At 35.5% G+C, this 16638-nt stretch overlaps 1 protein-coding gene across 1 annotated transcript in view; it reads right to left on the reverse strand.

Moving 5' to 3' along the window:
* Positions 1 to 13562: 13562 nt before the first annotated feature.
* Positions 13563 to 16638, reverse strand: part of TGS1 (trimethylguanosine synthase 1) — a 38609-nt gene continuing 35533 nt past the window's right edge. Inside the window, exon 13 of the mRNA XM_004679872.2 lies at positions 13563 to 14571. Coding sequence (XP_004679929.1) covers positions 14449 to 14571 — 123 coding nt within the window. The 3' untranslated portion in view covers positions 13563 to 14448. The remainder of the gene's footprint in view (positions 14572 to 16638) is intronic.

The following is a 16638-nucleotide window of genomic DNA, read 5'->3' on the forward strand; positions in this document are numbered from 1 at the left end:
ATATTCACTTTTGTGAGTCATGAGATAAAATAACTTTTTGCTTTTAAATTGGATTTATAAATAAGAAAACCATTTAAATCTGAAAGGGGTGGTGGGGCAAATTTAACCTGTGGACTGTAATTAATTGATTCCTAGCCTAGAAAAACAGTAATTTCAAGTAATGACCCCTATCCATCCTTTGGTTAGTTACAGGAACCTGAAAGGTTTTTGGTACAAGATAAGTGAGATCACATAAAAAAGCCAGGGCGTAGTTTTCTCACTTTAACTATTTCTAGAACTAATTGTGGCCAAAGTAAGTCTGGGACAGCTGGTGCCCCCCCCCCGTTGCACTGGATGTCTGTTGCACGATGGTTTTCAACAAGGACACAACTTGTTTTGAATGAAAAAACACCTGCTTACAATGCTAACCAGACTCAAAGGCAGAAAGCATAGCAAATGAGCCCTTTCTATCCAAACAGGCTTTTCTGGTAGTGAAACTAAAAAAGCACATTCAGATAAATCTGTTTCCACATTTGCTCTTGCTCATGCTGCAGGGTGACCATAGCTGGGAACTCTTCAGGCTTAATTATAGAAAGTAGAAGCCAGTGGTTTCCAAGAGGAGAAGCTATTTCATGGAGTGCACATTTTACCATTTTTAATGTTGAACCCTAGTTTTTCAAATGGGACTCTGACCCTAATTGCAGAGATTTATTTAGAAGCAATGTCAATAATTTTCTTCTTCTTCTTCTTCTTCTTTTTTTTAAGCACTTTTACAACACTACAGCTGCATCACCAACTATAACCTCAAATATATCTAATGTTTTGAGGTAAAACAGTGTCTGGAACAGTACTAAGTGACTGAAGTTCAACATCCCTGTGAGACCTACTCACCTCTATTTTATAGTTAAAGCAAAGGAGGCTTGCATTACACATGGTCTGTAAACATAAGTATGAATGACTATAGGAGGAACTTGATCCACTATACTACTCTGTCTCTTAATTTATCCTCCCAGTTACTATGTGAAGTTGGAATGGCTATTTTATTTTTGTTATTATTATACTTTTTAAAAAAGATTTATTTATTTATGAATACAGAACTGGGGTACAGGCTAGAGGTGCAGTTGAGGTGAGAGGATTCACCAGACACACAGAATGGGGAGCAGAACAGGCAGATCGAGGAAGTACACTGCTGAGGGGAACAGCAGTCTGGTCAGGGGAGGTCTGCTGCTCCATGTTGGGTCACCTCAGATGCGGGTTTGAATTCATGCTGAAGTGGCTTTAGCGTCTTAGTACTGTGCTTTAACCTGCTGTGCCACCTGGGAGGGCCCAGCTATTTCCATTTTAATGAGCATTGTGTCAGAGACTCTGGATGACTTGTCCCAAGTGGATCAGATTACTGTTTTATGACTTCAAGGTCAATAGTGACACCTCTTTATGATTGAAGTCATGTAATCAGGAAGGTGAGGATTTTAGCTTTAAAACCAACAAGACATAGTAATTCTAATATTCATCATTCGACTTTTACTCATTTGCAAAAATAAGAAATTACACAAAATCTCAAAAAGTTAAGTTTTATGTAATAAAACCAGCAGATTTCTTTCTCATTAACACACTGAGAAACATTTTTTCTTTTAATGAGGTTTAATTGACATATAACATTCTGTTAGGTATAAAGAATAATAATTTTATATAGTATATACTAGGAAATGATCACCACAATAAGTTCCATCACAGTGATACAAATTTATACACATAGATGCAAATGTTTTTTTCTTGTGAGAAAATTTAAGATTAGACTGTCTTAGTAACTTTCAAATAAGCAATGTAGTATTTAAGAATCATCATCAACATGCTACAGATTATATCTCAGGTTTATTTATTTTATAATTGGAAGCTTGCACATTTTGCTCACCTTTACTCATTTTGCCACCAACTCTAGCATCTGCCAGTATATTCTCTGCATCTGAGTTTGGTTTTCTTACATCTTACATATAAATGAGATCATATAGTACTTGTATTTTTCTCTGCCTTATCTGTCTGTCTTATCTCATTTAGCATAATGTTCCCAAGATCCATCCATATTTTTGTCAACAGCAGGATTTCCTTATTTGTCATGATTGAATAATATCCCATTGTATATATTTACCATATTTTCTTTATCCGTCCATCCATTGATATGTACCTAGGTTGTTTCCATATCCTCCTAGCTATTATAAATAATGCTACAATGAATATGTGGTACATATTATCTTTTTGAGATTGTGATATCATTTGTGATATGCAGAAATGGAATTACTAGATCATTGGACAGTTCTATTTTTAATTTTTGAGAAAACTACATATTGCTTGCCATGGTGGCTGTACCAATTCACATTCCAACAACAGTGAGAAAGGGTTCTGTTTTCTACATCTTTTTTTTTTTTTTTAAGATTTATTTATTTGTGCATACAGAACTGGGGTACAGGCCAGAAGCTCAGGGGCTGCGAGAGGCTTCACCAGAGACAGAGCGGGGAGCAGAACAGGCAGATTGACGAAGTACACTGCTGAGGGGAGCAGCGGGCAGGTCAGGAGAGGTCTGCCACGCCATGTGGTCACCTCCGGGGCAGGCGGGAATCGAACTCATGCGGAAGCGGCTTTAGATTCTCAGTGCTGTGCTTTAACCCGCTGCGCCACCAGGGAGGGCCCTGTTTTCTACATCTTTACCAGCACATGTTATTTCTTCACTTTTTGATATAAGCCGTTCTAGTAGATATAAGTAATATCTATTGTGGTTTTGATTTACATTTCCCTGGTGATTAGTGACATTGATCACACTTTCATGTACCTGATGTTCATTTGGATCTTGTTTGGAAATAATTCTATTCAGATCCTTTGCCCATTTAAAAACACTTATTAATTGAAATAACATTGGTTTATAAACTATGAACAGGTTTCTGTTGCACAGAATAATAAAAATCAACACCTGTTCATACCACATTATGCTTGCCACCAAAGTTTGGTTTCCATCTTTTATCATATAACTGCTTCCTTTTACCAAATTTACCCACACTATCCCACCATTCTCTTCTTTTGAGAGTTTGTTTCTGTTCTGTTTTGTTTGCTCACTGAGTTTGTTTCTTTTCCTTTCATGTATAAGTGAAATCATATGTTTCTCTTCTTCATCTGACTTATTTATTTCACTTAATATGAAACTCAATGGCAGAATCCTAAATGTTTTTTTTTTTTTTTTTTTTTTGCTGAGTAGTAATTCTTTATGTTTATGTAACACATTTTCTTTATCCAATCATCCATCATTGGACGCTTAGGTTAGTTCACTTCTCACCTTAGCCCATTTTTAAATCATATTGTTTGTTTTAAATTGAGTGATTTGAGTTCTTTATCTAATTTGACATTAACTGTTTATGAGACATCAGGTTTAGAAATACTTTCATAGATTGCCTTCTTTTGCTGTGCAGAAAGCTTTTGGTAGCAAATTCATCATCAAATCTCATATCGTTTTATGTTCAAATCTTTAATCCATTTTTAGTTGACTTTTGTGTATAAGATAATGATCCAGTTTAATTTTTTCATATGGCTGTTGTTTTTTCAACACTGTTTATTGAAGTGGCTATTCTTTCCCCATTATATATTCCCAGTTCTTTTGTCATGAATTAATTGACCATATGTGCATGGGTTTACTCCTTATTTTATTCCATTGAACTACTTTTATGCCAGTACCATATTGTTTTAATTGCTATAGCTCTGTAAATATAGTATGAAACCAGGAAGTGTGATGCCTCCAGTTTTGTACTTCTTTTTCAGGATGGCTTTGGTTATTTGCAATCTCTTATAGTTTTATATAAATGTTGGAATTATCCTGTTTCTGTGAAAAATGTATTTTGAATTTTGATGGTGATTGCATCACCATCAAAAGTTTTAGGTTGCTTTGGGTAGTCTGGAAATTTTTCAATAATAATTCTTTCAGTCTATGGGTATGGAATATATTTCCATTTATTTGTGTATCTTACTTCTTTCATCGATGTCTTATAGATTTCAATGTGTATGTCATTTACATTCTCAATTATATTTTTTGCTAGGTGTTTTAATCTTTTGATAGCTATTTTAGTGGAGTTGTTTTCTTGATTTATTTTATTTTTCATGATTTATTTACAGGAAGTTTTGAAAAATGCCTTATTCTGTTAGGAGAAAAATTTACTGGTACATAAAAAGTAAAACAAAACAAAATGAACAACTTAGTTGTGGAGAGAAGAGAAACTGAGTACTACCCAAAACAACTGGTAGTTACTCTGGGAGGGATGTGGGCACAGCATGGAGAAAGAACACTATGGCCTAGAGCCAGACCCTGCATCCAGCTGAGACATGTTATGCTACTGAAGTGTCTAAGTGCCTCAGTCATGTCGATTTGTCTTTCTCATAGTTTATTATTAGTGTATACAAATGCACCTGATTTTTTATCCTACAACTTTAATGAATATATGTACTAGTTCTGTGTTTGTGAAGTCTCTAGAGTTTTCTATACATAATATCAAATCTTTGCAAATAGTCAATTCATTTTTTCTTTTTTAAAGATTTATTTTTTTATGCATATAAGAGTTGGGGTGTAGGCCAGAGGTACAGGTGGGGATGAGAGGATTCATGAGACAGAGGGGGAGCAAAACAGGCATATTGACTGAAATCCACTGCTGAGGGGCAGTGGGAGAGACAGGAGAGGTCTGCAGGGTCATGTGAGTCACCCTTCTGGCTGGGGCTCAAACTTGTGCGTTAGTGGCTGCTTATAGATATAGTGTTGAGACCACGAGGGAGGCCTTCACTTTTTCTTTTCTGATTGGATGTCTTTTATTTCTTCTTCTTGCCTTTCCTCTTGCTAGGATTTTCATTACAGTGTAGAACAGATGTGGTGAGAGTGAGCCTCCTAGCCTTATTCTTGACCTTAATGGGAAAGCTTTCAATTTTTCACCATTGAGTATTGTGTTAACTGTGAGGTTGTAACGTATAAAGTTAACTAAGTTTAGTTTCATTCCTTCTGTATTTGGTTTATTGAGACCTTTTATCACATAATGATCTTTACTGTTTCATTTCTGTTTAAGAATAACTGACTAATACTAGCTAGTTCTTAACCACATGTAAGACATATATAACACTTTTAGGTACTTACATGAGTGCAATCATTTGATATTTTATATTTAGACATATAAATTGAGCACCAAGAATTGTGTACCTGAGTTAGAATGCTCTACTGAGTTACTTACGCTCTACTCTTTTTATTTTTTTTCCTTACTCCCTTTTCTCCTTCTTCTTTTTAAAAATAAACCAACTATCTTTGTTTTTCCATGTGGAAAAAAGGCCCCCAGAGTCTGGTGGGAAAGGTGTATAGGCTTTGGGCAGGGAAATAATGGCAAAGGAAAAAGATAAACCACTTAAGAAAGGAATAATGTAAAGTCATTAAGAGAGAAAATTCATCCTTGTTTAAAAAAATAGTAGTAAAACGGAGATAGAAATCCCTTCTGCCTTGCTGGGCCATTTCATTTTCTCACACATTTCTTTTTTCCTCTCTGGGTATTTTTAAAAACTGAAGTGCTATTGGTTTATAACATTGTAATAGATTTCAGGCATATAAACTTTTATTACCTCTGGAATTCTAGTTTCCATCAAGCACATAATATATTCTTTCTCAATTTTCTTCTGGATTCTTTTCATATGATAGTAGAAGCAATTGAAGCCACTCCTGATGGCTGTTTTTAATGTTGACAGGCACAAGCTATGGAGAGGGATTTGATGGTTACACTATGAATTTAACTTGTTTTAGTTAGGCTGTCTTCAGGTTCAAAAAACACAAACAAACAGAAAGTCTGGCCCCACTGGCTTTGATATTGAGAGGAATGCATTACTAATGTTAAATTTATCAGCAGTTTGGTTTCAGGTATGACTGAACCTGGGGATTTGTGGCAATAAGATGACTGGTCTACCCCAGTGCTATAGATTTTTGTCTGTTTCTTTTCAATTATATACAGTAAGTTCTACCTTCTTCCTGACTGCAGTCACTCAGATTGGGTACGTATTTCTGATCTAGTCCTTTTGATAACACAGATAGAATTGGCCTTGGCTTCTCAGAGCTCACTCTTAGCAGACACTGGGGTCCATCTACCGAAATCCTATGGCAAAAAAATTCAATGCCTTTAGGGATGATTGTTTGGCAGGCAAAAACTAATAATATCCTCTTTCACAGTGCATGGAAAAATAACACAAAATCTTGTATATTGTGTTAATGTACAATACACAGGGCCATTAAGGGAATAGCAAATCAGAGCAAAATTCAAATCCCCCATGTCCAACTTGCCCTTTTCATCCATTGACTTCATTCAAGGGCCAACTTGATTGAAAGCCTTGCCTCCAGCCTACTATTGCCTGAAGACTCTGCTCCAGTAACTGTGTTAGAACCACCCTGCAGCCCCCAATCCACCATATGTTCTAGAGGGCACTGCATTTCAACAAAACTAAAACACTGAAAAGGACACAGTATGTAGGTCTCACTGGTGCTTTTGGCCTGGATCTTTTGAATGGTAGGGGCAGGTCTGACCATGGATTCATTACAACTCTCTTAGCCTGCTCATGTGGAAAGGATGATGAGAGCTTCCATGCATCCTCCTAGAGTCACTGGACAGATCACCTGAAATAGCTAGCTATGTGAAAGTCCATGCTGAATCATGGAAGCACCAAATAGTGATTAATTGCTATAACATACTGTTGCTGCTATAGTCTCTGGGATGATGTAGATAGCTTTACAGGCTATTTCCATCCCCCCTGCCCAAGTGGCCAAACATTTAGTTTTGACTATAGATTTTATTCAATGACTTCTGGTTCATTTCTTCAATGGAGGTCACTTTCTAGTAGAGTATATTAAGAGTATATTAAAGAAGTATATTAAAGAGTATATTAAAGAAAATTAGAGTATATTAAAGAAAAAGTATATTAAAGAAAAATTTTAAAAGCTTATCTCATTGTAGTCATATAATATAGTACTTAACAAAGTTGGATCTGCCATACAACCCAGCAATTCCACTCCTAGGTATCTACCTGAAGAATACAAAAACATTCATTCAAAGGGAAACATATACTTCTACATTCATTACAGCACTATTTACAATAGCTAAACTATGGAAACCATCTAAGTGCCCAAATACAGTTGAGTGGGTCAGAATGTGGTATACATACATGATGGAATACTACTCAGTAATCAAAAAGTTGTTTGCCATTGTAGCAATGTGGATGGGACTGGAAGGGATTATGCTAAGTGAAATAAGTCAGAAAGAGAAAGGTAAATACTGGATGGGTTACTTATGTGTGGAATATAGAAATACCAAGGGATTAGATAAAGTTATGTTAAATCAAACCTAGAAAGTTGATTACAGAACTGTGACTACCAGAGAGGATGGCACTGGGGAAATGGCAGAAATAAAGTGGAGAGGGAGCACAGAAGAGTATGGGGATGGAGTGTGGGTGCTTTGGTGGTGGATGTGTAGTAAAAGTACCCAAAGGGGAGATCCTATACCTCCACAATACAAATAATGATATAAACCAAGTGAACTTAACAAAAGACTTAATTAAAATTTAAAAGTCTAAGTAAATTTCAGTCACTTGAAAAGCAGTAATTAGAAAATTTTGATCTTTAAAATTCTCTCATATATAAACAGCAAAATAATCTGGGAGAAAATGTCTACAAGTGAGCTTATAACTGTCACTTAATATTGATCACATAGTGATGGGAAATACTTTTTTTTAAAAAAAGATTTATTTCTGCATATAGCACTGCGGTACAGGCCAGAGGTGCAGGGGAGGGGAGAGGATTCACCAGAGACAGAGTGGGGAGCAGAACAGGCCAACTGAATCTGAGGGGAGCAGTAGGCTGGTCAGGGGAGCAGTGGGCTGCTGCGCCATATGGATCACCTCCGGGGTGGGGCTGGGGGAGGGAATCAAAATTGTGCTGAATTGGCTTTAGCTTCTTAGTGCTGTGCTTTAACCCACTGTGCCACCAAGGAGGGCCCAGAAATCTCACTTTTTAAATTATAGCTTTCATCAACAGAACAGGGAAAGTAAATTACATTTAAGAGTCCTATTAGGGTGTGCATTTTTCTACATAAATACTTATGTAGAAACTTGCTAGTCAAAGGGCATTTGGGGCATAAGTATTTAGCTGGGTGGATATTGTCTTTCTCTGTAAGGGGCCTTGACCAGCAAGGCCGATTGGGGTCCCAGGGTCGACGAAAGGAGAAGCAGAGAGTCGATCGATTGTGCAGCAGAGAGAGGAGAGAGAGAGGAGAGAGGAGAAAGGAGAGAGAGAGCGCTTTATTGTGTCTACAGCTATATATATATGTATACAAAGAGGGCGGTGCAGTTAGTGCCGGTGGGGGGTGGTCTTGATGGTTTAATGTCTTAAAGGCCAATGGGTTTGAGGGGAGGGATCCGTAATCGTCTTAAGGGAGTGGACACTTATGGGAGCCAGAGATAAAACCTTTTTCAGGCGCAGGAACTTGCTGAGTTCTGAGGGAGAATGGAGTGGGAGAAGGGATTTGGGTGTGCTGCATTCTCAACCGGGATGTTTACCCTATGTTCCGCTCAAGTGTTGTTTTGTGCATAGGAGGCAAAGTCCTGGTCTCGGTCCCCGACATTTCTCATAAGCAAAAAGGAGAATTCAATGGATAAATGAGCAGGAGTAGAGAGAGGAAGTGCTAAGTGCTCAGGGCAGAAGGCAGAGATTTGAGAATTGTGTGTTGTTCTTGATTTTGAAACTAAATAATCATGTGACTGTGGGTTAACCTGTTCCCTAAACTGAAACATTATATAACTTTACAAATGCTTGCTTTGTTTAAAATGGAGTAATTTGTAAGCATTCTTACACCTTTCCAGAAAAGTATAAAGCACAATGAAGACATAAATATTTTAGCTGATGATATGAAAGGCTGTGACTAATAAAGGGTTTCAATTGTAGTAGAGGTTTTCTGCTTTATGCTTCTACTCAAAGAATGGTCCTGTCACAGTTCATTCAGAAGGGTGTGTAGGTAAGGGAGGAAGTCACAGGAGTTTAGGGGAGGGTTGGAAGAGGCAAGGCGTGACAAAGGCCTCCTAAAAAGGGATGCCTCATGATGATTGGTGTAAGGTTAAGTAGTGTGCTGGGGGAACATTTCAGTTGAGAGAACAGCCTATGCAAAAAAAAAAAAAAAAAAAAAGAAGCCAGAATTGAGAGCAATAGCATCAGGGTTAGATTATAGGATGTGGAGTGGAGGGTGAATGGTATGCTAGTATATCAGATTTGTGTTGGCCTTGTAGGGTAGTGGAACACATGTGGGCTAGAGATCATGAGGGTGATGTGAGGGAGAATTCAGGAGTAGGGCTCACACTTTTATTCAGACCACTGAGGACTTTTATGTTGGAGAAATCAGATTTAGAATCAGTGCTTTTGTATGACTGTGGAGTTGGGAGATAAATTGATGGGGAATAGCTCTGGAGTTACGAATAACTAAGGAGGCCAGTTGCAGCATCTGATGCTACAGATGAGGTAACCTAAACTGGGGCAGCATCAGGGATAATCAAGAGTAAGATGATTAACCAGGGCACTCCGTGGTGTGCAGCTGGTTAAAGCAAAGCACAGCACTGCAAGCAGCAGCCATTTCAGTGCAAGGACATTTTTAATATTAATATACACATGTGAAAGAGTTATTTTTTTCACTTATGGCATTTATAGTATTTAAATTTCCCCCCCCCTGCTGCACCACCAGGGAGGTCCCTTTCCAAATAAATTTTAAGTCTTTAAAAAAATTAACTGAGTTAAACAATTAAGTAACTGTCAGTACATACTGATAAAGGTGTTATGATTGTAGCAGAAAAATGCCTCAAGCTGGGGAAGCACTTGGCTGGCTGAAGACCTGCCACTGTCTGCTTAGGCTTTGACCCTTGCAGGTAAGAATCTGGAATAAATTCCATGTGGACTCTTACATCCCTCTGCTATTATCACTAGAATTGTGTTGGGTCTATTTCTGAGTAGTTTGAGGTAGGTTAGGAACATCTGGAGAGATGAATCAACTGTATGCAAATTCTGTTAGCTTTTCAACTTTTTGAAAAAGTCAGTCAAAGGATGGAAGCAAATGTTGATAATGTACTAATTTTCTTTCAATAAACCAAAATATAAATGGAGATTTTTTTCCAAGAAGTTATAAATTACTAAAAGAAAAATGAAGGCATTATTAAAAAGCCTGGAATAGGCCCTCCCTGGTTAAAGCACAGCACTAAGAAGTTAAAGCCATGGGCAGACCTCTCCTGACCCACCCAATGCTCCCCTCAGCAGTATTCTTCGCCAGTTCTGCCTGTTCTGCTCCCCACTCTGTCTCTTGTGAATCCTCTCACTGCCCCTGCACCTCTGGCCTGTACTCCAGTTCTGTATGCATAAATAAATCAATCTTTTTTTTAAAAAGCCTGAATAAAATGATCATTTGAAAAATGCTAGTCAAAATGTCTTGCTAAAAAGTTTTCAGGTCAATTTTCCTGGAGGTCTATCAAAGGTTCATTGAATAGATATTGTAACTGTTATTTAGGACACAGAAAACAAATTGAATACTTTCTAAAGTATTTTGTCAGTACAGTTTTATAGATACCAAAATTAGTTAAGTGAAATCCTAGTGAAATTACCTAGTGAAATCCAACAATGAATTAAGATAATTCATTATATAAACAATGAATTAAGATAATACATTATATATATGTATAATACATTATAATAAAACAGGATGTAATGATAAGAATTCATATAATGTTGATTAGTTTGAAAGTCTAAGTTGATTAGTCTGAAAGTAATTTAGCATTTAATTAGATTAACTAAGAACAAGAAACTAGACAAGTAGTGTTTTTAATTTTAATGCAAGCTATGATAACATTTCATAGAAATGCTTCTAATTTTTATTATAAAATAAAAAGAATAATTGCCACTATCATGACATTCCTGGCAGGCCTAACCAATCAATAGTAAAATAATAAAGATTAAGAGGCATACATATTGGTAAAGGGAAAAAAGGCTGTGAGTATCATGACTACTATTTAAAAGGTAAACAACTGAAAAGCTGTTTTAAGACCTATTAAAGAAACTACTATAAAGTTTAACAGGTGACTGGATATAAGACAAAAAAGCATTGTTACATACAGACAATATTCCTATTAGAAAATTTAATGAAAAGATCTTATTCGACATTAAACAAAAAGTGCAAAATACCAAGCAATAAACTCAGTAAAAAGTATGTAATATTAGTAAGATGAAGTTTCACTGAAAGGCATAAAAGTTCAGAATGGGAGACACATCAAGTCTTTGGATAGACTCACTGATGTAAATAGATTACTCTCCTTAAACTGCAAGTTTAAAATTCCAAGACAGTTTGTAAAATACAACTTGATAAACTCAAGCTCATCTAAAAAAAAAAAGATGCTTAGTAAGGGTCAAGAAACTTGAGAGACTATCCTGAGGGAACATGAAGCTATCAACACATATAGTGGAAACTACAGTAATTAAAAAGCAGGGCACAGGAATGGACAAGAAATTAGTGGAACAAAAAAATTCCAGAAACAGTTATATATACAAACACAAAGATGAGATTTCAAATCAATGGAGAAGTTATTTTTTAAAAATAGGAAATGATAGAGCAATTAGTTTGTCATTCAATGAAAAAAATTAATGCTTAACATACATTTGAGTAGCAAGTGTATGAAAAATCACTCATATTTCACTAGTAAACAAGACATGAAATTAAAAATAATTTTTTTTCAGCAGACAGTTTTTGAAGTGAAGAAATAGTTGGGGGGGAGGGGTATACTTGACATAAGCCAAAAAAAAGCATGACTTTTGACCTAAAAATTTCACTTCTTGGAATCTACCCTATTTATTACATTGCAGTACTAATTACAATTGCATAAATTGGGAGTAATTTAATGTTTATCATTAAGTAATGTTAAAGAAATTCTTGTACAGTTGTATGATGTTTTAAGTGTTATGTGTATGTATATGTATTTATATGAAAAAAACTTGTAAGACATATTGAAGTAAAAAACAAAATCAAATGTCAAAATATATTTCTGTCCTACCCTATTTGTATGCACAGCTTTATTGCTCAGGGATCTGCCTTGTATGAACATATCAAAGTGTACACAGCTGTTGTCCTTGGGAAGGGGTATGGAAATGTGGGAGGTGGAGGGGGAAAGGGCTCAAGGCAGGGGATGAGGTAATGGTGAGCTGTGACTTTTTTTAGTTACTCAATTTATATTTAAATTTTGAATGAAGGTTCATTTGTATTAAGAAAGTCTTTTAAAAAGATTTTCCACTTAAGAAGGAAAAAAGGTTCACTACAACAGGGCTGCTTGCTTCCTCACTTCTGTTCTATTCTAAGTAATTACAAGGGCCTTTACTTTTTATCCATTTTACATATTTGGATTTTTCTAAGAATTTATTTCAACACAAGAGTAGCATAAAAGACTAGCACATTTCTAAAGTTCTTTTTGAACACAATTTATAAGTGAGTCCATAAATCAATTGTGTCATGTGTGATGAACAGGCAGGAATATTTTAACCTCAGGTTTCCTGTTCTAGTCATTTAAAGTTCAGGAAGACAAATATATTCATATAGTACCAATATATAAGCATGAAAATGTAGTGTGGAAAAAAGTATGCATAAAAGGTTAAATGACAAAAACTAAAAAGTAATTGGTTTCTCTTATCATCCCACCTCCCATCCACCAGTAGGTATAAAAAGCCATACTCCAGTTCTAGGGTCCAAACACAAGACTATTTACAACCAATGCTCCCATTACTTTAAAAAATGGTGACACATATGCTCATGGTACATGAGGAGGAAAGTATAAAACTTGAGAACAGTGAGATTTTGATATTGCAAATTTATATAAAATTTGACAGAAGTCAGCATTGCTTCTGCACAGTCCAACAAAATGTTTTTTTATTTAAAGGCGATTTTTTTCCAGTATTACTGGAAATTCCCCCAATTTACTTCAATTATCTTTGTTCCATCCCAGTCCAAATCTTACTTTGCTTAATGTTTACTATGCTAAGGTTATTACAAAATAAAGGCCCAGATCCCTATGGCCAGAGTTCTACATCCTTGTCTTTTTTACCTTGTAAAAATGACTGAATAAAACTTTTAGATAAATGATTAAGTGATACATACTTTTTCTTTTCATTAGCATTTTAATAGAAAGATTATAAAATCTTGTATTACAAAATACATTTCATATTGTTGTTGCAATGGAAATTCAAGAAATAGCTTTATATGAACAAAAGGATGTTAAAATCAAGTTCCACATGGAGTCAGACATGAAAACAAGAACTAAAAAAGTTTGGTTAAATGTACTTATATCTAAGAATAGAAGAATTTTCAAAAGGAGCTAAATCCTATAAAAATGTAAAATTTATGTATGGTAAAAAATACTAAAAAATCACAAAATAAGTCTAAGATGAACAAATAAACTGGAAAAAATGTAAATATGATTAAAGGCTAAAGATTAAAGGCTCTTTATTTACACAGAATTTACACATATTAATAAGAAAAAGACAATCCAAATGAAAAATAAAAAAAGTTTAAAGGAGAAACATTATTTAGAAAAGATCAAACACATGCAAATACGCTTAAGTCACATTCAAAACTAAGAAAACATGCAAATAGGTAACTTTTTCTGATGTGAGATACTAAAAATTAAAATGCTTGAGATATCCAGAACTTGGGGGGTTAGGATGAAGAGAAATATTCATACTAATACTAGTCACACAGCACAGAATAACTGAAAAGTGCCAAAAAAAAAAACAAAAACCTCAGTCCAAAAAGTCAGTGGGGAACTGATTAAATTTTGGCATACTCAGGTGGAATAAAATGGGACTGTAAGCAAAACAAAGTAGGTCTGTGTATGCTGACATAAAAGGTCTGAGTAAAAAAGTACATGCTTTAAAAAAAGGATACAATAAGTTAAAAAAGGAAGGTGTATTGAACAATGCATCAACCAGGGAGAAAAACTATTATCAGGCTATAGTGCAATTGCTTTCTGTCCTCCAAAGCTGTATTTATTGTTAGATGAATAAAAGATAGGGGGAGGGGGTAAAGACTTACTATTCTGTTTTTACCATTGTATGTTTATGCACTTAGCCTTAAATAAACAGACTAACTCAAGTCTTTGTTTACTTGGTATTTATATTAAAAAAAGCATGATAACTTTTTTTTTTACATACAAATACAATGAAAGCAAAACATAGAAACTAAAAAAAAAAAAGAAATTACAACACAATCGCATGCATTATACATACCCAACTGACATTTAGCATGGTGGAACATCTACTTTCTCCATGTCAAAAATTACTATATAAAATATACACTGTTACTATAGACAAAGATCTCAAAAACTTCATTGATATTTATTGCTACAATCTCACAGTTATGTTTCAGTGGCTGATCTTCTAATTAGGTCACCAAAATAAGCAGTGATTGTCTTTAACTTATTATTAAGAAAGTTTTGTTCTATTTCCACTTGTCCTCCAGGTCCAGCTAAGGATGCCACCTAAAAAAAGGAACAAAAGAAATTCACACACATTGGCTGATTGATTTCAAAAAGAATCTCTTTCATATGCTTTTTAAAATATTCTTTACGAAGAAGACTAATTCTTAAAGTCCTTCAAGTAATAAGGCATCTCAAGTATTAACTTTTATTTTCCATGTAAGTATCAGACAAATTTAGTGGCAGAAATACTTCTTGTTTCAGACACTTTTTATTACTATAGGTGAGAACATGGTGCTATGTTATTGTATAGGAGCTCATTTCTTCAATTCCAGAAACTAAAAAAACTTGGGAAGAGAAAAATGAACCTTTCTTTCCCAAATATAAGGTTTACTTACTAAGATAGGAATTCAAAGACCAATTCCTTTTCCTGAAAGCTTCTGTCCTGTTCTTAACATCTCTATCCACTGTCCTTCCTTCAACACTATTTAAGTACCTGCTACATGATACTACTAGAAGTACATCAGAGCACTAGACAGGTGTGACCCCACTCTCATGAGAGTTCTAGTTTACAGCATCTATTTTTTTCTACTTAAGATTATTCTTCCAACTTGTACTACCCCATCTACCTGCTGTTTTTTAGTGTTTTAAATCTCCCTTTTCATTGTTTTATGTAAAACATATTATTCTTTGAGGTCTGCTAGAATACAATGACCAACTCTTTTTAGGAAGTTAAAAGCACTATTCCCTACCCCATGTCCAGAGTTCATATCAAAAGGTTGCTAATCAAATGACCTGTAACAGGGATTGAGAACTGCTCAGGATTTTTTTTTGGCTCCATGACAATGTTTGTATTTGACTTTGTAACACATCAAGCTAGCAATGCTTTACTGTAAGTTTTTATATAGATAAAGCTTGTCTGGGGCCAACATCTTTTCATCTAACTTCCCAGATTTATTAACTGGCAAATATATTACCTTGCACCCATGACCACATCTGCAAAAATCAGTTCATTAGAGTGGCAGTAAGAATTAAGGGAAAGGGGCCCTCCCTGGTGGTGCAGAAGGTTAAAGCACAGCACTAAGAAGCTAAAGTCACTTCTTCCTGAGTTTGATCCCCGCCTGCCCTGGAGGTGATCCACATGGCACTGCAGACCTCTCCTGACCCACCCACTGCTCCCCTCAGCAGTGTACTTCAATGATCTGCCTGTTCTGCTCCACACCTGCTCTCTGGTGAATCCTCTCGCCACCCCTGCACCTCTGGCTTTACCCCCTGTTCTGGATGCACAAATAAGGGAAAGGGGAATGCAGTAGAAAACCCTGGGAATCACACTGCCATGACTGTTAAGTAGCAGGGACAGGTTCAAACAATAGGAGACATGCATTTCTGAAATTAATTCTGTAATTGTTATTAGTAAAACTACAATTAATTCTGTATTTCAGTCTAGTTTGGTTTGGAGACTGAGAGTATCTCACTGAAATTACACATATTATAGCAGCACTGGCAAAAGGTAAGGTTTATATGCCTCATCAATGTACATGTATTTTCAAGTATCTCAACTTCCTCTTAGGGAAAAAAGTCAGATACTAAAAAAAAACCTGTCCACCAGGTAGGTAAAAATATCAACATTAATCTCTGCCAGCAAAGAGACACAAAAGAACAGGTTGTTTTAAATGAATAGCAATTAGATGACAATACAGGTCAGATCTAGTTGTTAAAATAATGACAAGCACATATACCCTACTATTTGCTAATAACAAAATAATAATTTAAGAACACTAGAAATTAAAATAGCCATGTAGTCTCAGAGTGGCAATTATTAGGTATAATAGTTTTATTGTCTATTTTGGTATGTTTATATCAGTCTGAAAAACAAAATGAAGTTTTTGAATTTAACCAATAAAAAGGCTTTGATATTGTAATTTATAAGGAATATATTTGGTTCTCTGGATGGCCAAAGTGTAGTTCTCATACATATTTGTTCTTTATCTACAGCTCCTGGCTCACAGCCCCATACTCCTTGTAATTTTCTGAGTGTTGAGGTGACATTTTAGGATCACCTAAGGATCATGGCTTGGTTAGAATTTTGTCCACTCTTTTGCCTCTGGTATGGGAAAGGAGCTGAAGGCA

The sequence above is a fragment of the Condylura cristata genome, unplaced genomic scaffold (genome assembly GCF_000260355.1).
Source record: "Condylura cristata isolate star-nosed mole 26May11 unplaced genomic scaffold, ConCri1.0 scaffold00009, whole genome shotgun sequence".
NCBI lineage: Eukaryota > Metazoa > Chordata > Mammalia > Eulipotyphla > Talpidae > Condylura > Condylura cristata.